This window comes from Corvus hawaiiensis, chromosome 26, assembly GCF_020740725.1.
Source record: "Corvus hawaiiensis isolate bCorHaw1 chromosome 26, bCorHaw1.pri.cur, whole genome shotgun sequence".
NCBI lineage: Eukaryota > Metazoa > Chordata > Aves > Passeriformes > Corvidae > Corvus > Corvus hawaiiensis.
This window is the reverse complement of record NC_063238.1, coordinates 31,641,064-31,663,044: the sequence shown is the minus strand read 5'-3', so window position 1 is coordinate 31,663,044 and position 21,981 is coordinate 31,641,064. Positions and strand designations below refer to the sequence as shown.

Genomic DNA, 21,981 nt, shown 5'->3' with positions numbered 1-21,981 from the left:
GATCTTGACATAGACCTTGGCACTTGATATGACACAATTCTTGCCTTCATTTTTGACAGATGGCATTTGTGTGTTGATACAAGAAACTTGTTTTGCAATTACTCCAATGTTTTATTTTGAAAAGGTCATACCCAGAGCATCTATAAGAGGCAAAATCATTGCATTTATTGTAGCAGTGCAGAGATTTCTCTAAATGAGATCAAGACCCTATTACACGGGTTTCTGTATAGTTCTGTATAAGCACTTTTACTCTCTCCCTGGGCAGCTTACAGTCTAAAGGTGCAAGGCAGCAATTATTCAGAAAGAAATGTTACTTCCTGCCATAAATAGCATACAATGTGTCTTTGCATTATGCAGGAAATTGGAGGCACAACTAAAGTTGATTTTTCTCATCTTCTTAGTTTGGAGTCAAATCCCAAGAATATTTTTTTTTCCCCTGGCAGAGGTGGGTGGAGGTGGGGAGGAGACAACTTGCCTGCACCAAATGACCATCATTGAACACAGGCAGCCTTCCAGAGCCTCTCTCTCTCGTTGCTCCCTTCCCATGTCGGCAGTGAGCCTTGCCGTGCAGTGGGAAGCAGTGCCACAGTCTCTTGGCTCAGCCAGGATCTCACCTGGTAGTGGCAGCCAATTGTGTCTGTGCCTGCTGCCCAGAAGGGGAGAAGAGGCTGTGGTTCAGTATATGGACAGCCAAGGGAGGGAAGTCTGTCTGGATGTCAGCCAGAGAGTTGAGGACAGAACAGCAGTATGTGACAAGACCAAGAACCTGTCTCACCAAGGATGGTGCCTCCAGCCCTGGCAGAAGGCGTTCAGGGAACTGGCTGCACTGAGGGTGACTATGACCCAGGCTGTCACTTCCAACCTCTCACAGGAATGGTTAAAGGGCTTATCTGAGCCAAGCACTGCATCCCCTCCCCTCATGAACAGCTGCTAGTGATTCTTCCCTCCACTAATTAGCCTTGTGCTTTTTAAACCTATTTATATTTTTGGCCCTTATAATAAATATCAAGTGGCAAAGAGCTCAATGATTTTTTTAATGTACTTGGGAGCAAGTACCTTCCTTCCCATGGTTGCTTTAAGACTGATCATTACATTGGTCTCAGAGACCCATGAATTATGGTGGCTTCAGTGAGGAATCAGACTGCCATTGGTAAGAAATACAGACCCACTATCTTTTGAATTTATGTCTGTAAGTCCCCACATACATGCTTTGTTGCTCAGGCTGATAAGCTCCAGAAACTTACTGTGTGCTAAAATGAGGAATTCTAAAAGCCATGATAAATAGAATTATGTGTTGAAATTAAAAGACTCTTCAGATGAAACAAGAGGGAAGTTTAGTTATAGATTTGAACATCTATAGGAAGTGGTAAGGCATTTTGTTTTTTGGAAGGCAATGTGGATAGCAGCGTATCTGGTTTCTGAGAGATCTCTGAGATCATGTCAGAACGGCAGGGCAACAGGCTGGGAAAATCAAATCAGGAGCCTGTCACACTCTTGTCTAAATTTTCATATCCAGGAAAATGGGAAGAACAGTAATTTGTCTATCTGTAAGACAGGGTTATCCTGCTTTTCTCCCCATGTGTCATCTGAGAATAAGTAGGCCATTACAAAACAAGGGTAGAAACAAACAGTATTAGTTAGTGATACAATTTTATTGTTAATTTAAGACTAGGTTAAGCCCAGTGCCTGCTGATATGGTACATCCTGTGTCCTCCTTTAGCTGCTGTGTGCTGTGATCTCAAATTTTGGCATGAAATGTGAACTCTTGGGTTGTGCTCCCCTCTTGTGGTCTCGCTATGATTTGCAACCAGGTAGGAGAGCCTGTGAGAGGTTGGCTGACTGTTTCGGGCAGGGGTTGAGTTAGCTTTATTTTTAGTTTACAATAAATATCCCTCCGTTTCCTCTGGGGCTTCATGTGGACAAGCCATCCACTGCATTAGCCACCTTTTTTTCAATCTTCCAGAAAAAAAATCTGTCCTGCTAGTACTCTGGGCTGTAGTTTTGTAGTACTGTGCTTTGTGCTAAATGAATTTTCTGATCCCTGACCTCGTATGTACCTAGGGGTTAACCTCTCCTTTGTGCTGCTTTGCACTTGGGGCAGCCTGAGGTTAAATTTTAACCTAATTAGCAGATTGTCACCTTAAAACTGCAGTTTTGAGGGTGTCACTGGCATTTGAAGCATGGGTGAAGAAGCAGTCGGAGTCATTAACTGAAGTAAGACCATTTCTCAGCCTCATTAGTATTTCGTCAGGTTGATTTGTTTGTTCTGTGTCACAGATATAAAACACCAGATTGCTAAAAGGGACACCTGAAGCAGTAAATTACTAGACTCTTCCAGCTTGGGACTGTGAGGCAGAAGAGCAGAAGCCATAACAAGTAAGTGAATTTTGCAGCCATTAGAAAATTTTAATTGTAATTAAGAGGGAACCACAGACCTTCTATAAACAAGCTCAGGAAAATGCTGAAGGTCTAACCACCAGCAGGATTTTTAGGCAGTTGAAAGGGGCTCTGTCTTTTTTGGAGTTTGACTACATAACACAATGTTGAGAGGTTACCTTTGGTAAGAATTTAATTTGTAAGAATTTACTGACTTTCAAGTGACTTAGATTTCCCTGCTGAATCTTTTGTGGGCAATTTATCTGGTTTGTATTCATGAATTGAGGATGTTTTCAGGTTCATTGATATTGCTCACATATGTTTAGTGGCTCTCCATGTCTTGTAATCAAGGGCTGAGCATGGTTCTTGGAGAACCAGGGTGTAATTCCTGGAAGTTATGGAGCCCACAGTTATCTACAGAGACAGCCCTGCATCAGGCTGAGAGCATGCCTGCAGGCTGCCTAAAGGCTAAAACTGGGAGAAGACTCCGAGCTGGGCTTATGCATGAGTACCTCTCAGCACACTTAGAGCTATGCTAAGAGACTCCTGGGAACCACTTTGTCAGGTGTGCTGGCAAGCCATGGCCTCAGGTCAGCTCCAGTTCCTGTCTCCTAAGCAAAAATACTGCAGAAATGTTAATGCTTTCTCATCCTCTCTTTTGCAGGTATATCTACCTCCAGAATCCAGGGCCTGCCCACCCTTTCAAATGATAGAAGCATCACTTACGCTGGGCTATGGCACAGTTGTTCTCCTACATCAGGTACTCTAAATTGAAAAAATCCCACTACCAGCTCAAAAGTCCTTGAAAAGCCCTTAGCCTAATGTCTGATTTTCTGTGAGGGGGGAAGGATGTTTAGTCTTGGTGAGAATACCACATGGGTGGTATTGTCAAGCAAGGCAAGCAGCTTTGCACTGCTTGCCTTGGATGCATTTATCATTCCTAGGCATAGCCAATGTCCTACCACAAAGGCTTCATATGGAATTCGTTACATGTGTGACACAGTTCTGCTGAGCTCCATGTTTCATGTTCTTAGAGCAACCCTCTCCATCTCCAGAAGCTGAGTTTGAAGAGCACAGGTGATTTCTGCCTGTCCAGGGAATTGAACTAAGAGGATAAGGAGATGAGCATAATTCTGAAGCCTTGAGATCCCTCCAGGAGCAACTGAATCCTGCCCTCCTGGAAGAACCTTACAGATAGCCACAGGATTGGCTCTGCAGCCTGGGAGACAGAGTGACTCTGAGCATGGAGAAACTTTGCAGCACTTGTGCATACACAGTATCTACAGAGAGGGCTTGTCACCAGAGGGAGTTGCAGACTTTAAGAAATAAGCAAACACAGCCCAGTTTGTATTTCCAATGTACGAGCGCGTCACAGTTACGTCAATGGAAAGACTCAAAAATTCCTCTAATTTCACTTTCAGTGTCTTTTAGATCCTTTGCAAATTTCCCATAACAGAGTGCATTCTTGCTTTCATGCTGTATTTGGCTAGTGAGGATGGGATTTCTTGACGTCAGCTGCCTGTCTGACATGATGCTTCCTTCCCTGTCCTTCCTCCTCCCTTCAGTTCCCAGCATTGCCCTGCATGCCTCCCTCCCCTCTGCCTGATGTTGAGCACTCTTTTGACCCTGTTTTGAAGAAATTCAGCTCCATAAACAGAGGAATATCAATAAGGTAGATACACATTTTTAGCAAGTGAGCTGAAGCAGCTCAGTGAAGAGCCCAGGGTCAGAGCACGGTGCTGACCACGCTGAGCTTGTGGGTTCCAGCCCCAGATGGGCCATTCACCTAAGAGTTGGATTCAGTGATCTTTGTGGGTCCCTTCCAACTCAGAATATTCTGTGATTCTGTGAAATAGGTGAGCCAGCTCAAGGTGAGGGTGGGACCACATGGTCAGAGTGGAAGAAAAAGATGTCTGGCCTCCCTTTTTGTCAGAAAACCTGAGAGTTGAGTAGTATGTTCAGCTGTAGAGTGAAACTGCACCCACACTCTCCCAGGTGTCCTGCAGGAATGTGCAGGGCTCCTACATATGCACCATTCTTACACAGGTTATCGTTCTTCACCCAGGTTCAAATTAGACAGTAAAAGCCCTTCCCTTGTGAAATAGAAAGAATCGTCAAGAAAAAAAAAAGAATTCTATGATTGCTTTTCTACTTATAAATATCTACTGACTTCATTAGAAATATCCTCCTCTCCTACTGCACTGCATGAGGCATACCCAAGCCTTCAGTAGGTTCAGTGAACCTCTGCTGACTTGTATTATTTGAAACCCTGAGCCTTTGTGCATGAATGGAATATGCATTATTTCTTTAATAACACAGAAGTAATTTCAATCATTCTTGATTCTCCTTTTACTTGGTCTGCCTGATTTGATTTTCCCAGCCTGTTGCCTGCCATTCTGATATGATCTCAGAGACCCATGAATTATGGTGGCTTCAGTGAGGAATCAGACTGCCATTGGTAAGAAATACAGACCCACTATCTTTTGAATTTATGTCTTTAAGTCCCCACATACATGCTTTGTTGCTCAGGCTGATAAGTTCCAGAAACTTACTGTGTGCTAAAATGAGGAATTCTAAAAGCCATGATAAATAGAATTATGTGTTGAAATTAAAGGACTCTTCAGATGAAACAAGAGGGAAGTTTAGTTACATATTTGAACAGCTATAGGAGTGGTAAGGCATTTTCTTTTTTTGGAAGGCAATGTGGATAGCAGCGTATCTGGTTTCTGAGAGAGTTTGAGATTTTCCAGGAGTGGAACTGTGTAAGTGCAATTAAAGCTGAGAGATGGACAGCTATACTGGTGACCACAGTAAATGCTATTTTGAGGTACCAGCCAATGTCACAGAGTTTATAAGCATTGTTTGTCAGAAATAATGATAAGGAAACATTTTACATCTAAATTGCTATGGGAAACTCCCAGTGCTCTTCAGATTTCATCTCATTCCAGTTTCTCAATCTGGATCTGATTCAAGACCTTCTAAGTTCTTGTGTCTGGATTTCAGAGGAAATGAATCAGGGACCAGGGACAGATAGCAAGATCTAGAGCCAGTCTTCTGAAGTGCTGAGCTCCCATGAATCCATGTGAAATCAGCTTCTGCATTGCCAGTCCCTGCTCTAGTCTTCTCCTCCCCCTGCTCACATATTTAATGGGAGTTCAGGAGTCAGAGTTTTGGGTCCTCCTCTGCTTATTTCAGTCCTCATGTTGTTGCTTATTGATTTACTCAGAGCAGGTCAACTCCTGTCTCATCTATGTTAGCAGCCCACTTAAAATTTCCTTTGCAGATCAGACAAAACTGAGCTTGCAGTCTAGGGGAGAGCAGGCTGGAAGAAAGAACAGAGCTGGGACACCCCTCAAAGGCGGAGCCCAGGGGAGCAGAACCTGATCCTCCTGACGCTGCCAGGACAACAACCAACAGCTGGTGCCTTTGCTCTCACTGTGTTACCTGCTGCCTGCCCACAGTCCCACATCCTTTCCCAGCAGCAGCAACAGCCAGCCTGCTTTGCTTCCACGCTTGGAAAGGTAAAAAGTAAGCAATAGGGCCATGACTACTTTTGCTAGGCCAAGCACCTGGCTGCCCTGGAAAATTCATTGTTTTGTTTATGCTTGATCTCTTTATTCTCTTTAGACCCAAGAATTCAATGAAGTACAGAACATGGTCTTTATTGCCCCAGTTACTCAGCCGTGGATCAGCATTACCTAATGTAAGATGTAAGTTTTCAGAGTTCCTGTGCCACAACAGCCCAGCTAGGACCAAGTTGTTCCTAACATCTTGGGTCAAACATCAAAAATCGCTAGTTATGAACACTGAAAATCTGTACCTTTTTTTTTTTTTTTTTTTGGGGGGGGGGGGGTGGGGACGTGGGGGCATGTTCCTAGGGTATTTCGATAAGAATCCTAGAAAATGCCTCACACCTTTCTGTTTTTAACTGCCATATAAGCCAAATGGCTGTGTACCTCAAATCATTTTTCAGGAAGGCAATACAAGACAGCCATTGCAGTGGGCTATTTTCATTGAAAATAATCCCCTCTTTTTGAGAAGAGACCTGAGTGTTCCCTAGAAAAGGAAATGGAGAAGGGTGCCAGAATTTGCCTTTCTCTTTTTAAAATTTTTTTTTTAATTTTCTGTTTTTCTGGAGTGCCTGTTTGGCAAATTTTTTTGCATAATTCTTTGCAAACAAGCTTCAGGTTTCATTTGCTCACCCCAGTGAGGGGAACCAGCAGCTGTGGGGGGATGGCAGCACCTGCCAAGCACTGCGTGAGCCACGAGAGGTGGGGCTGGAACCCGCCGGGTTCGTCACACTGAGCACTGGAGCTCATACCCGCTGCTGTCCTTGAGGCACAACCTGCAAAGGCTGACAGGATGTTCACTGCATTCCTCCTCTTCCTGGGACACTGCAGTCTTCCAGAGTATTTTCTAGCTCTTATTGTTAAGCATGATGGCCTCTGGTTTTGCCTCATGCTTTCTGGGAGCTGGTGGGACTGTCACAGGCGGTTTGAAGACTTCTGATAATCAGCCTGGAATTACCCTTTTTTTTTCATCTCACTGCTCATGTCATACTTCTCTTGTGACATCTCAGGTATAAGCATAACAAAGAGATGTTTCTGAAGGGGAAGAATATGGCTTGGCCAAAGTAACTTGGACAACTTACATGTGGCTTGTATAAGTGGCCTATGTTCAAAACCCTTTAACAGGTGATTTTCGGGGTGAGAATGTGAAGAGGTTGGGCGCTTGCTCCTTGTAGCAACTGTGAATGTCCAGGGGATTGAGTCATGCAGCCTCCAATAGTGCAGGCAATAAAGGGTTAAAAATTCTGAACTCTCCAAACACCCCCACTTCTCCCTCTGTGCTCTCCTGTCTGTTGTTCTGTGTGATGGAAACAGCAGTGTCTCTGCTGCACAGGACCGGGGTCCATCTGTGTAGCACACAGATTGGATCTAGCCTATAGGACAATTTATGCCTTGCACTGGGATAGGTGAAGTGGGACAGTCTAGGCAGTCTTACAGCTGTTGAATACCTTTTAATTCCTTGCACTTGTGGTTGCTTTGGCCCATTAGACACTTCCATGTTCTCATGGAAGGAGGAAGTTGCCACAACAGGAATCTAGCCTGTGGTGGTAGAAAAAGCTGGTCAACATAATGTGTGAGATCAGCACCTCTGTCTTGTGGGAGCACCACCATATTTTACCACAGCTGAGATGCTGAGCAGATGGAGGTGAGGGGCTGGAACTTGTTCAGGGTGAGTCAAACCCCATTTTTATGAGAACAGTGAACAAAGGGACACAACAGATGTAGCACAGGGAATAAAAACTACAGCAGCAAAAGTCAGAGGCTTGTCCATTGTTAAGGTTAGAGTTTAAGCAGCAAAGTGCTGCCTGTGGATGTGGTTATAAGCTTGGGATCATGTGTTCTGAGTCCATAGACATAAGATGGATAAGGGAAAAATGACAGCAGGACAGACTTTCTTCTGGCATACTAGGGAAGCATGTTTCATGCTGCCTAAAAAGTAACAGGGTAGTTCATACACGCAGCCTGCTCAGTCTTTAACTGCCCAGATGACTAGCAGTTAAAACAACCAGTGCCATTAAGGGCTACTCGTAGCTGTCCTGGATGAGCTCAGCTCTGGTAGGAACTGAAATTAATCTACAGGATCATATCACAGAGTCTCCAAAATGTATTTGATGACCTGCAGTGGATGTGAGCCAGTAATTTGGAGGTGATTTACTCAATACCCCTTCTACCAATCATAGATCTTGGTAATGGTGACCTAAAGCAGTAGTTTGAGCTGTGCCAATGAACTGCTGGTCTCATCTTGTGTCTTGATGTCATGCGGGAGGAATAGGACTGGTAATGGCTAAATTCTGACTTTCTCAGTACCACATTTAGAAAGAACCATAATACCTACCCTGCAAATGCTCCCTGTACAAGGTAGACCACAGAAGCCAGCTGGAGTCCCAGCTATCCTGTGTTGTCACAAGACCCCCTCATTAGCCTATGACTTGTTAAACACAATTCTGTCAAACTGTGTTCTCCAGCCTGCCATTATTTAGATACTAACTAAATCAACACCCACTAGCTCCCTTGGGGATCATTACATTTCTCTGCATTTATGCTGTGGCAGCAAAAGTTTAAGCTTGGATTGTAATCATAAAGAAATTAATTTCCTGATTAAAAATGGTCCTTTAAGCGACATGCATTTGAATAATCCATCATAAAAACAAATGAGTCTGTAGCAAGCTCTTGACCTGATAATCTTTTCCCTGCTTTAAATTTAAATCAGCTGCATTTTTTTTTCTCTCAGTCTGTAGCCTATAGAAAAATACAATGAATTACTAAAAAGAAAGCAATAGTTTGAAACTGCAATAGCCGTGGTGTGTAATACATATTTTAGATCTGCCACTGCAAGATAGATTTGTATGTCGTGGACCTAATAAGATACTCTTCAGGCAATTTCATTGACATTAGTTGTGTTACAGAAAAAGTATGTTCATGCAGAAAATTTGGTTTCAGATATTTGCAAAGTGTTTTGAAGATAAAAGACCTGTATGTGTCAGAGTTGATCTAGTTCTTGTTGAAATCTGTAGGAAAGGTCCTGTTTAATTCAACAAGAGCTACTGGATGAGGTCTGATGAATGTAGCAGAGATGTGTGTACAAGTAAACATTTGGAAATAATGGCAGTTCGATCATTTTAAATATTGCATATCTCTTCCTGTCTGTAGACACAAAGCAGACCATTAACCATTAAGTTTGTAATATGTGCCTACTTTTAGACAAGTCCCTCAGTTTGTATCTGTTAGCTGTATTCATGGTGTGATGAGCACAAGCAATAAGAGAAGATTTATGTGGCTGGAGAAAGATGCAAAAAGACACCTCTAACTTATATGAAAATATGTGACACTATTCCTGAAACTAAAGAAATGCAAATTTAAATCTCCTTGCTTCTTCATTTTCCCCCATTACAGTTACAGTTTACTAGATGTTTGTACAGTCTACAATATTTCACATCTTTCAAGCCCAGCCTATGCCACAAGCCCTCCAAGTCTCTATTTTTAAAAAATCAGCCTTTATCAGCACTTGTCTCAGCATTAGCAACCTGATAATTCCTCACCTTTTGGTCCAGGTAAAATTGTGTGTGTTGAGCAGACATCTGTTGTAGGTCGATTATCAACATCAAAACCAAAGATCTGAACTTGCAAGATAAAAAACACTATAAGGGTCTTGTATTTCCTTAGCAGTTGTTCTTTCTTGCTGCTCATCCTTGCAGTTTCTCAGGAAATGCCTTTCGTTGTTACAGTCTTAAGAAATGCAGCTGACTCAAAAATAAATGCTTCACTAACGGGAGCAGTGGAAAGATTGGGAGCTACATGCAACAACAGCTAAATAAAGTGAAGAAAGGAGTTTGACGATGCTGTAGTTATTTCTGTCCTGCACATTATCCAGGATATTTATTTAACACTGACAGCTGTTTATTCCAATTTATCGCTTATCTGTGAGATATTTAGCTGCTTTTGCCATGGAAAATTTCTCCAACATATGGGAATATCTCTCTTGTAATTTTTTTCCTCCTCTGATTCTTCATGCCCAGCTTTTCACTTACTCAAGGGACAAAAGACTTCGGTATTGTATCGAAGTGTGTACTAATTAGTTATAGGATACATTTGGCTGGTTTTGTGGTGGAAGAGTAGTGCAGACTGCATATAACATGTAGAGATACTTTTCCATAAAGACTTTCCTCCAAGGAGACTGTTAGTGACAACAGATGAGCTGCCAGTCCGCTGTGGCTGGAAATCACCGGTGCTATATCTCACCTTTTGGGTGCCAGGTACCCACAGTCCCCAGAGTAGCAAATGAAAAGTTGACATTACCCATGGGTGTTTTAGCCTGAAAACCACAAATGATGGGTTTATGCTTACAGATAGCTCCACAATGCTAGCCCCCAGCCCAGCTCATGCTGCTAGACACAGTACAGAAAGGACACGTGTTACGATTCTGGTTACTAAAGTTCTTAGAAATGCCTCTGCCCAAATTAAGGTGCAAATGAGACCATATGCCAGTGATAATAGCATGGGTTTTACTTGATAGTAAATATGAGAGAGAAAGAAAGAAAGACATAGAAAACAGGTGGAGGGGACAGAAAGAGAGTGATAGGGACAGAATAAGGAAAATATCACCACTCCATGGATCCCAATGATGATCTGTTGATCCTCTCCAGCTGGTCTTCTTGGTGGTGAAGGTCCTCCTGAAAAGCATAGAATCTGATGGGTTAATAGACACTCAGGCTAGGTAGGAAAACCCAGGCATCTCCATTGGTGGGGGAGTTTGCCATTGTCTCTTATAACAGACTCTGGGTTTGTTGCATCACGTGCAGTCCTGTGGTGCAAGGCTTCAGGAATGACTCGGGGGGGGGGCACTCTGGGGGGCCTTTGATGGATTATGACTCCCCCTCAGTTGCCTCTCACGTGAATGGCCTGTGGGGTTGGGGGTTCCACAGCTGGGCCAGTTTGTGTAAGGGAGGGTGGGTGTTCACTGCCTCTGACCAGAGGTTACACCCAAAACCTCCTCTTCCCCCCTTATTTTGGTGGGGCGAGCCTGTGTAAACCTGGCTTCTGCATGCTGTGGTTTCCCCCACCCCAAACTGAGCCAGGGAAGAATCTCTGCTGTGTTTGGCTTTCTTGTGGATGCATCCCCCTTCTTCAGCCTTGTTTGTTTTTTCCTAGGCCTGAGATGATTAAAGAATGGGTTTTCCCTTTATTTAATCTTAGTGGTTTAACTTACAGTCCAAAGTTCCAGTCAGGTACCTTCAGGGAGCCTTCTTTGGTTGTACCTTCTTTATACAGTTTTTGTTATAATGAGCAAAACTTTGTATCAATGTTTGAGGCATGAACTATTTCAGTCTCTGACAACACACTTCAGGACTGAAGACATGGCACAAGATGAGCTTGAATGACTGCGTCACCTTCTCCTATATCACTTTTCCCATGCAGTGGGAGAGGCCATATATTGAGATAATGGTGTAGCACAAATCACAACAGAACGTTATCTTTGGTTGTCCAGGAAACTGCAGCTGGTTCAAATCCTGAGGTAGCCTTCTGGTATTCAGCGGGGTGCTGAGACCCTGAAACTAGTGTAGGAGGCCTCTTGGATGGAGGAACAGGTTGCATGCATCCTCCCTCTTGGAAGGAGCTATGATATATACCTATCTGTGTGCAATCCCTTCCTAGAAAAAACTCTAGCTTTCTCTTAAGGAGAGCACAGTAACCAGGGATAGGAGGATGTTCATGGTAGCCTGGCAGAAAAGAAAGGGGAGATGACTATTTGTAATATTTCCAGGAATTTTGTTAAATTCTGGTTTCTCACACAATGAGACAGCTACTCAAAAAGCTGCACTAGGCTTTTGAACTATGTAGTGTGTGAGAGCATGTTTGTTTTCCATTCTAGGAAAAAATGTATTTCCTATGCTAATAGCTTTTGAGAGGCTTTCCTCACTATTTAAGAGAATATTGGTTCCCTAGTCCTACATTTCAGCCTTTGGGCATATGGAATAAGTAGCAGTACTGATGTAAGAGTGAATACCTTTTCTTAAAGCCTGAAGAAAAGCTCTGACTTCAGGCTTTCATCTGTGATAAAATGTTGGCCAAAGTCCTAAGAAGGGTCAAGATACTCCTCTCCCTTTTTCCTTCTAGCCTGCTCATAGACTGCCCCCCTTTTCAAAACACGTTTTTTTTGTTGTTTAACTGTATACAGTGCTTTTCAGAAATAAACAGTCGTCTCTGTCTTAAAGAATGTCATCTAACTTACCCCCTCAAAGGTGGCCTTGATAAGGGGTACATGCAGCTAAAGGGGGAGGAAGGACAAAGCCAGGATTGTAGTTGAGTAGAGTCATACCAGAAATAAACTTGTTCCTCTGTGATTTGCATTGGGCACAGTGCCTCTGACTTGTACACTGTAAATCTGTTTTATTTAACTTTTTCTTCTCTTCACTTTCCATTTTGTGAGCAGAAGGTCAATGTAAGAGCAAGAATAGAGAGCGTAGGAGTGGGAAGCTAGTGTACTTAGGTTTGGAGGAGGCATTTTGGGAAATGTTGCCAAACTGACATGAATGATGCTATCTGTTCCACAGTACTGAGAGACTTACAGTGACTTGTTTGTTATTTATCAGGGATAAAGAGGGGTAAGTGTAAGTGAGAGAGGAAACCATTTGTTTAACTACTTCAGTTACTATCCGGGACTAAGCAGGGAACATTTTTCTGACAGTGCTGTGATAATTTACAAATGTTTTCATTCCACTTTAGAAAATAAATAAAGACCCTACTCTTCCCCCACCCCCACTCCCACCCCCACCCCACATCCATTACAGTCACAAGCTCCCTGAAAATACTGTGAGAAATTAGATTTAATGGGTCTAAAACCTTGGTAAATGAAAATACTTACTTAAAATGTAGGAGATCCAGATTTGAATTATTTCTCTGCCTATTTCAAACCAGTGCTTGCAGTAGAGCCTTAAGGTTATAGTGGTTTATTACAAGGGTGTGTGTTAATCAGTTATGTCTTCCCGTGTGTTGGACCAGGAATGCTGTCCTGGAGCTAGAAAACCTGCCTTAACAGGCAGTCCATCAAAACTGATATACTACCATGAAAAGCTTGGGTTTTGGCAAATCAGTATTTATCAAACCAGTTTCCCTGAAATATCTTCAAGTAGCTTCATTGCTGATGGAGATTTAATGAAACAGAGTGCTTATTGTGCATATTAATTCTCATTGAATCAGGCTTAAAGAAATGACTGTAGGCAAGAAAGAAAAACAAACTAGGCCACATTGTCCAGACATAAAGGTCACAAAACAAACAATTCCAAGGGCATGGATGTTTTACAAGGAAACCCTGAAAACACACCAAAAAATATCCAGAAAGATTCTGTTCTTTGAGATGAGCACTAGTCAGGTAACCTGTGTGTTGTCTATTTGGAGTCCAAGTAACTTCCTTGGAAATTTGCATAACCTTCATTTGCTTACTCTTCAATGTTAGTAGTTAAATGTCAACAGACTGTAAGGAGCACAGACAACATGCTGAAATAGTGTCCATCAAAAGGGGGCAGATCTACAGCAAATTTTCATCATTTGTAGAGTCACAGATCCTGTGGTTGGACTCCAGGTTAATACATCCTGCTTGTAACCATGGGCTGATTCATCTGTAAGAGTTGAGAGTCTGCTGGTGTCCTTTCTGACCCAAATTCAGTATTAAGGAGAACTTTCCCCTTCTGTACTTTACAGTACTGAATAAACTTGGGAGCACCTGAAGAAAAAAAAAGGTAGAATATTTTCTTGCTTTGGGATCCTAGATGGCTTCTCTTCTGGTATCAGGGGTCATGATGATTTGGGGTGTTTCATTCTGTCATGCTGGATACATCAATCATGGTGGCAAAGCTTAGAGAAAATGGAAGAAGAAGGACAGAGTATTTTGGTTTGCAATGTGTAAGGAGAAAAGTAATCCTACAGCTATTTTGTAAAATCCCATTCTTGGTTTTGACCCCGTGCAATGGCTACTTGAGCCTGTAAACACAGTCTCCACCTGTTGCTGTTCCTCTGATTAAGATACAAACAATGACTAGATTTTGATATGCCTGCAAATAACTGACAGAAACAAACAACCTAAGGACAAAATTGTCCAAAATCTTCTGGCTTATATGTTCAGTAAACAGAGCTTGTAGGAATCTAATGATCATAGATATTTCTTGTTGGATGTTTGGGAGGCTTCATCAGCCTCGGCCATATAGAAATATATGCTCTGCTATCAACTATGATCTCCCTGGTTTCCTGCTGATGAGTTCGGCTTTCTGTTGAGTTTGGTACCTTGAGGGATGGGTGTGAGCTTTTTCTGGTCTGACACAGGGATGGCATTCTGGGAGAACCTTAGGTCTGCACTAGAGCTTACAACCCCTTCTTGGGATGCCCCTCTCCTTTCCCACTCCTATGCCCCTCAGCTTTTAGCCCTTAAACACAAAAGCTGACACAGGTTCCAGCTGTACATATCTCCTGTGAGGCAGGAGGGATTTTGAGACAGCTGGTGCCCAGGGAACAGAACAGCTGGTCAGCACCAAAATCTCTTAAGGAGCTTGGGTTGCAGACCACAGATTCAGGGAGCTGCTGGATGCTTTATGAGGTACAGTACTGAACCCTGTACCCCATTTTGTGAACAGATCTCAGTTGTGTGTAACTTCTGCTCACTCAGGTAGCACTGCATTATGACTTTTTGTTTTTAACTTTTGCACTTAGCAAGACTGTCCTGGCTCACAGTGATTGTGTTCTAAGCACTTTTATAGTGAACACCTGGATTGAGAATGCTCTGTTAGCCTGCAGACTTTCAGTTCTACGGAAGACACCTTTGACATAACGGCACCAGCCTTTCAGAGAGGCCTAAGATGGATACTTACTGCTGTTGTTTTCCATGCAATCACTCAGAGAAGCTATCCAAAAATGTAAGGCATTCACATATGCATTCAGAGATGTGATAGAAATTAAATACTCAATGTGGCTTGTAATTGTGTTTATCTAAGTGCAGCCTCTTCCTGTGTCAGAACAGATTTTTGCAAACAAGAGGGCAATGATTCAGTTCCAGGGGAAGACTGACAAAATAAACCCCAGCTTCTACTGACCTGATGCAGTGCTGAACAGTGTCCTACCCTGGGAAAATATTTCCTGCTTCATTTTCATAAATATTTATGTAATTCCTTCTGGGAAACATGTCTTCTTCAGAAAACTAAACATGCTGCTCCCTGACATAAATTTAACTGTTTGTTTACACATGAGAGATTATGGGCATGTACCCAGCCTCAGATTTTTACATTCTTATCTCAGGCATTTCTGTCTTTTAGAGTTCTTCACTCTCCTCCTGGAGATCACATCATATCTTGAGCTATGGAGCTCATTTCTGGCTCTGGAATTTGAACATTCCTGATGCCCTTTGGAGAGTAGTTATTTTGGGCTGCAGAAATAGGAACCAAATATAATGTTCTGCCTGGAATCACACTTCTGTCCTGCCTTCCCATTCTGGTTTGAGGCTACTTTCTTTAAAAAAAAAAAAAAAATCATGTAAGCAATTAAACAGAGGATTGCATGGCTAATGAAAGTATTTCTATTTAGAAACAGACCTGGACACACAACTGTGAACTGAAATAGCACTGGTGTGCAGTCCTTTGTGTTTGCTTTCTAAGTTTATAGTATGGATTAGTGGCAAAGCGGTGCACAAGTTGCCCCAAGAGAATAGATATACTCCCCACCATGACAAACTGGAAAAGGTTGATTCTGCTCTCTAACATTTTGTAAGAGAACAGAAAAGTCACTGACATTGAAGCACAAACTGACAGAACCTTGTGCAAAGCCTTGGATTAGGGCAAAGCTGAGCTTTGCTTTCCAGCATGCTCTCAAACCCTTCCATGAGCTGTGTGGGGTGCTCTGGAAAAAGCCGTGTGATGGTGGCAGACACAGGCACAAGAGATGGCAGATGTCAGGCTTGTGTCCAGGAGAAAACCCTAAAATGATAAAGTCGTACATAGGCGATGTGCTGACCTGTGGATTTTATATGAAACCTGTTTATCATGCAGAGCAATGACAAAACTTCAAACTTCAAGCTCTACCAGTCCTACTTGTTCTTAGTCTCCTGGTCCTAGAATTCAGCTGATGTGTCTTGCATTATCCATGTTATAGGTTAACCTTATAGGTTATTATTATACAGATCATCTAGATTTATAATTATTTTGTTTCTCTTTTTTTCTTCCTTTTCAGTTCAAACTATGCTGCACAGTTTCCAAAGAGAGCTAGAGCCAAACAGCTTTTAGCACTTTCTTCAGCAGTTTGCAAAAGAAACATCAACAAACCAGGAGGCAGCTACCTGCCCTGCAAGATCCCCAGCTAAAAGGGAGGGCAAGGATGTGAGGAAAATGAGAGAGCAGGAAACCAGAGAAAGCTTGAAAACCTCCCTGCAAGCCCAGAGGCTCCTGGCCTTTGTCACTGCCTGAACCCTGCTACCAAATGTGTCTCAAGACATCTGTCCTGCCCAGTGAACTCTGTCTTACGTCCTAAGTTGTTTCCCTGCTGTTTGGAGATGCACAGTGTTGTGTAATGTGTTGTAACATTGGTTTCATGTCTGTGTGGGTGTCTTTCTGGCAAGAAAAAGAAAGTTTTGAACCTCATTCTCCCATCTTCCTAGTTACTGTCTGCCAGACTGTTTGCTAGTGTAAGGGAGTCAGGGTGATGGTGGTGGCTTATTTTGCACTTGATAGCATAACAAAACTAAAGGAAAAAAACTCCTTCACTCAGTTCTTACTCAGAAAGCTCTTTGTTTTGTTGTGTTTCCTTTTTTTTTTTAACCTGCTAATGAATTAAGTCTTTTTACAAGTTCAAGTTTTGTGTAATGAAGAAAGATTTTAAAATTATGGGGTTTTCCTACTCAGTGCTGATTATTGCTGGTATAGAGCTTTTGACACGTGATTTGGAAACTAGAAGTCTGGATTCCACTCCCCAGTTCATATGCATACCTCTGAATTGTGGATACTTGCTTAGGTGTACAATGTGTTGTCATTAGGGCTGGTTTTTAGTTTAATAGTGGTTTAACATATAAAGTAGAGTACTAGCATAGACGGGATAAAAGGACTGCTGTGACTTCTACCAATTTGGAGTAATTCACATCACTTGGAATAACTGCTGAGCCACTTCTGGCAAGGAAAAAAATGAGCTACAGGGCTTATAAAAAGATTTCTGAATAGTAATGACTTTATCATTGATGGAAACTCTTAAGAACCATAGAGCTTTCTGCATTTTTCCCTGAGGCAGGATTCTCCTAGACTTCAAGTCTTTATTTGTCTCATCCCCACATAGGAAGTGACGCCTACTTGGATGCTTTACTTTTTAATCTACCTGCTCTCTGGCTGTAGCAATATTAGATATAGAAGAAAGGTTCATAAATCAGCACAGTAATTCTCATCACCAAAAAACTGGGGCATGGTTTTGTTTAATGTATAGAATTTAATGACAGCATTCAAAAGAATTTATGAGTTTATAAGTAAGATTAAATCAGTTCCAAAGACAGTGTCAGACTGTGTCCAACAGTATCAGTAAAACATGTAGCACTGTCATTTCTCCAAGTGTTTTGGAGATTCCAGCTTTATTCTTATGGGTGTCAGGGTCACTTTCACTCTAAGGGACAGGAAATATCTGCTAGGTGCTTGCAATTTGGTCAGTAGCATGAATTGGGAGCAAAGAGTAGATCCTGGCACGTTCTTGTACTGTTCTGTAGCAAAGAGGTCTTACCCCTTGGGCAGTTAAAAGCACATTCTTAAGTTCTTAGCAGAAGCAGCTAAGAATAAACCTGAACTTGTCAGCAGCTGGGTTAATGGTAAGAGATTACCTCTCATTTTAACTGCTCCTTGGCTTTATAGCACAGAAGAGGTTTGCCATTCAAAGCATCCATAGTGCTGCATCACAGATCAGTTGTTCCCTTTCCAAAGACTAACAACCTAATCAAAAGAAAAAAGACTATGCAAAGTCAGGCAGAGCATGAATGTACAACCCATCATAAAGATCTGACTGCTCTTCTCCTTCTTCACCTCTTTTCTTTTCGGGTGCAGTATATGTCTTGATCCCTCGGCAATGAAAATGACTTCACACAGTGAAGGAGGCTGTTTGGCTGATATCAGAGGCGATTCTAGCTTCATGCTGTTGACACAGTCCATTTACTGTTGAATCCGTGCTTACACTCCAGCCATGCTGTTGCATCCACATTCCTGGGCTTGGATTTGTGCCCTTTCTGCCCACAGTCAGTGTGTGCACATGTTGTTGGCTTGGCTGCCCACCCTTGTACCCATGCAGCAGGATGGCGCAGTGCCTGCTCACAGAGGTGGGAAGCCAATTTCACAAGGGTACAGATGAGCACTGGAAATAGATTTTGACTTGCATCCTGCTCAATGCTGCCTATGCCAGTTCCCCAGCTGGAAGTGGCTTCTTTTCAATGGTAACTTTAAAAAAAAAAAATTTCTAGGCTTAATCAGTCTGAAAGTGAATTACTGCCAATTAGCACTAGGAAGATATTCACATTGTTTTCTTTAAGAAGGATTTGTGATGAGGAATGAGCTAGTAACTGAATGCTTAGCAACAACTTCCTCAGATGTGACCACTGTACCTGCTGTCATGCTGTGCCATACAGACAGGCACATGTCCAATGAGTGCTGCTCCATGGGGGGGTGGGCAGTGGAGTCAGAAACTGAATGCTGAGCTGCCCTTTTTCAAGGAAGCAGAGGGCAAGAGATGAGATTTATTGACAAGAGCCCCTAAACATCAGGACTAATATTATGGCTTATATCTCTGAAGATTTGCATCAATAAGCACTTAATAAATAGTAAGTAACAGGGACCCACAGTAATACAACAAGAAAAGAAGAGAATTGAGCAATCTTAAAAAGAAAGCAGGGATGAGAAAATGAGAAATTATGGTTAATCTGTTTTTCTAATTACATGAGATTGGATCCAGACTAGAAACATCTGCTGCTTTGATTTTGCTGCTCCTGGGATTCCTCAATCCTTTCCTCCTAGGTGGGAGATTTCAAGTGAACAGGATCTGGCCTGAGGAAATCCATCAAGCTGTATTCATTACTTAGGTTTTCTGTTTGTGCTGATTTAAAGATTTGGCCATTTTGACTTTCTTTGGATTAGATGAGCCCAAGGGAGATCTCCAAAGGAATGTGCCATTGGTTTTCTGTTTGCAGTTTTTTATGTGATGCAATTCAATAAAACTTCCATGCAGGCAGTCATTAATTGTCAAAGCCAAAAATACCCCTAAACTCCTGTCTGCAATTATCCATACTGTGCTATATTTGGGACACATTATGGTTTCTATCATTAAGAAGGCCTCCAAGTAATGCCCCATCATGGATAAAACATAGCCACAAAAATGATGCATATAGACAAAATATAAAGTGAAATTATGGGTTTCTATACTGAAATGGAACTAGTGATGATGCATATGCCAGACACAAATGACACACAGAACAGAACTGTTGGTAAACAGAGGGAAAACTATAAATATGCTTAAGACGAGACATCACACATTGTTTCAAGTGACAAACTTTGTACTAAAAGAAAGAAAAAGATCACAAATCTAGACAGACAGCACTGCTAAAAGTTATATGGCTGCATGATTCATTCCCCGAAGAAATCAATGTCAGGATGACATTTTTCTTCAGGCAATACTGGCAACTGCTTGTAATTTGGGTAAACTTTCTCTGCCCTATAAAAACAAACCATCAAACCAAAAGGTAACCACTGAAACAGCTACCATTCAACAAAAAAAAAAGTGTTTTGAACTGAGCACGACATAAAACTGCATGAGTCAATCTACCGTAAACTTTCAACAAATAGGATGTGTCATCAAGATCAACTTCGGTGTTTCCAATGAGCATAGGCTTATACAGCAGGCTTTTTAGAAACAGACTTAGCTCCAAATAGTAATTCCCTACTTTCAATAAGCCTGACTGGCTGCAACTAGTTTTTTTTTCTGATACACACAGCCAAAATAAGTGACTCGTAAGCAGAAGCCTATGGAGCTAGATTAATTACAGGGATTATGTATAGCATTCAGAGCTTTTAAAACAGAAGGGATCATTATGGTAATACAGGCTGGCTTCCTACTGTTGTGGTGGGGGTGATGTTAGAGGGAGAGAACACCTTGACACTGTGTAAGCACTCCTAGCAGCAACTAAAACATCCCTGTGTTATCAAAATTTTTTCCAGCATAAATCCAAAATACAGCCTCATACCAGCTACTGTGAAGAAAATTACCTCTGTATCAGTCAAAACCAGCACACCTATTATTGTGGTTTAACCCCAGCCAGCAACCAAGCCTCAGGCAGCTCCTAACTCACTCTCCTGCCAGCAGGAGTGGGGAGAGAACTGGAAGGGTAAAAGCCAGAAAACTCATGGGTTGAGATAAAGACAGTTTAATAGGGAAAGCAAAAGCTTTGTACTAAAGTGAAGCAAAACAAGGAATCAATTCATTGCTTCCCAGGGGCAGGCAGGTGTTCAGCCATCTCCAGGAGAGCAGGGCCCCATCATGAGCAATGGTGACTTGGGATGACAAACACCATCACTCAAACGTCCCCTTCTTCCTGCTTCCGTGCAGCTCTGTATCTTGAGCATGATGTCATATCGTCTGGAATTTCCCTTAGGTCAGTTTGGGTCACCTGTCCTGGCTGTGTCTCCTCCCCAGCCTTCCAGACACGCCCAATTTCCCTGCCAGTGTGGTGGTATGAAAAGCAGAAAAGGCCTTGGCTCTGTGCAATCCCTGCTCAGCAATAACAAAAACACTTATATACTATCAACCCTGTGTTCAGCACAAATCCAAAACAGCCCCACACCAGCCATTGTTAAGAAAATTATCCCTACCCCAGCCCAAACCAGCACATGTATGTAACATAAGCCTGGGAATGTCATGGAATGATTCCTGCTCAGAGATGCTGGTGGTGATTGGAAGATGTGTCATCTCTATATTACAACGTCAAGTGACTGAAAATACAACTACCCTGTTCTAGTGACTAGTTACCATTGTTTTGTAACCTGCTGGATCTTCTGCAATGCGTATTTAGTAAAGTAAATTTAATACGTTTACCTGTTTAAATAAACAATTGTATTTGAAGTATTTATAACTATCAATTTTAGGCCCAAATGCCAACTAGTTCTACATCCTTTATCCTAAAAGCTGATTTATCTCATGATGTATTACAGTTAGAGAGCAGCTGTCTTCCTGAAGTGCTACATTTCTTACCAGTGAAGTTTTTCAGCCCACAGCAATGCATGTTTCTTGGTCTGCTTCCATTAGATAACAGTCCCTAAGCCCACTGATTTAACTTGTTGCAGCATATATTGTTCTTGACAAACTCCACAGCTATTTAAGTTAGAGCCTTTAGTCTTACCTCTGTCTTTCATTTAGAGAGGTGGCTGAGATGTTGCCTCTCTTTCCTAGTGACCTTGATTGTTCTCACATGATGAACCCTTGTGTCTCTCTTGAAAAAAAATGGAGTTAAGATATTTGCAAATATCTTTATCTGAGGTTAAAACCTCAACATTTTGCCTAAATAACCTTTTACATGAGACAGCCAATTTGCTTAATAAAGGGAAGAGTCATCCCCCCATTATGCAGGGGAAGACAATTTGGTTTGCAGATCAACCAGTGCAGTGGTTACAGAGAGAGCTAAGATGATCCTGTGAGTCAGTCTACATCCAGCAAAGCTAAGGAGCTTAGGCACAGTGCCACAGTATTGCTTACGCAGTTGTTCCCAAGAACAGTTCAGGTCCGGAGGTTGTGCCTGTATTTTTCCTTTGGCTGTATCTCAAAACTCCAGAGTGGAGAGTTGATTCTATTAGATTTCCACAAAGCATTTGACTTTGTCCTGTATGTGGGAGAAATAAATTCCACCATGAATGAGAATAAAAAAGCCATGTAGCTGTTTCAGAACACCTTGATATACTGGATAGGCATGTGACAAGGGTTGGGAAGGATGCATGATGCAAATGGAAAAGACATGGGAGCAACAGAGAATATCCCTTTTTTTTTTTTTGTGGAA

At 42.1% G+C, this 21,981-nt stretch overlaps 1 protein-coding gene and 1 long non-coding RNA gene across 6 annotated transcripts in view; one reads left to right on the top strand and one right to left on the bottom strand.

The window, feature by feature from the left end:
• The window catches only part of LOC125317073, a 41,924-nt gene extending 22,721 nt beyond the window's left edge, over positions 1 to 19,203 (top strand). For all 5 annotated transcript variants that reach the window (XR_007199932.1, XR_007199933.1, XR_007199931.1 and 2 more), the window contains 5 exons: positions 2,278 to 2,376; positions 3,041 to 3,136; positions 4,757 to 4,834; positions 5,660 to 5,897; positions 16,155 to 19,203. This is a non-coding gene — a long non-coding RNA (uncharacterized LOC125317073). The remainder of the gene's footprint in view (positions 1 to 2,277; positions 2,377 to 3,040; positions 3,137 to 4,756; positions 4,835 to 5,659; positions 5,898 to 16,154) is intronic.
• COLEC10 (collectin subfamily member 10) overlaps positions 1 to 21,597 on the bottom strand; it is a 28,890-nt gene extending 7,293 nt beyond the window's left edge. Inside the window, exons 1-4 of the mRNA XM_048286697.1 lie at positions 21,331 to 21,597; positions 12,808 to 13,796; positions 10,551 to 10,615; positions 9,485 to 10,257 (exon numbers count right to left, since the gene is read on the bottom strand). Coding sequence (XP_048142654.1) covers positions 9,485 to 9,632 — 148 coding nt within the window. The 5' untranslated portion in view covers positions 9,633 to 10,257; positions 10,551 to 10,615; positions 12,808 to 13,796; positions 21,331 to 21,597. The remainder of the gene's footprint in view (positions 1 to 9,484; positions 10,258 to 10,550; positions 10,616 to 12,807; positions 13,797 to 21,330) is intronic.
• Between the last annotated feature and the right edge of the window lie 384 nt (positions 21,598 to 21,981).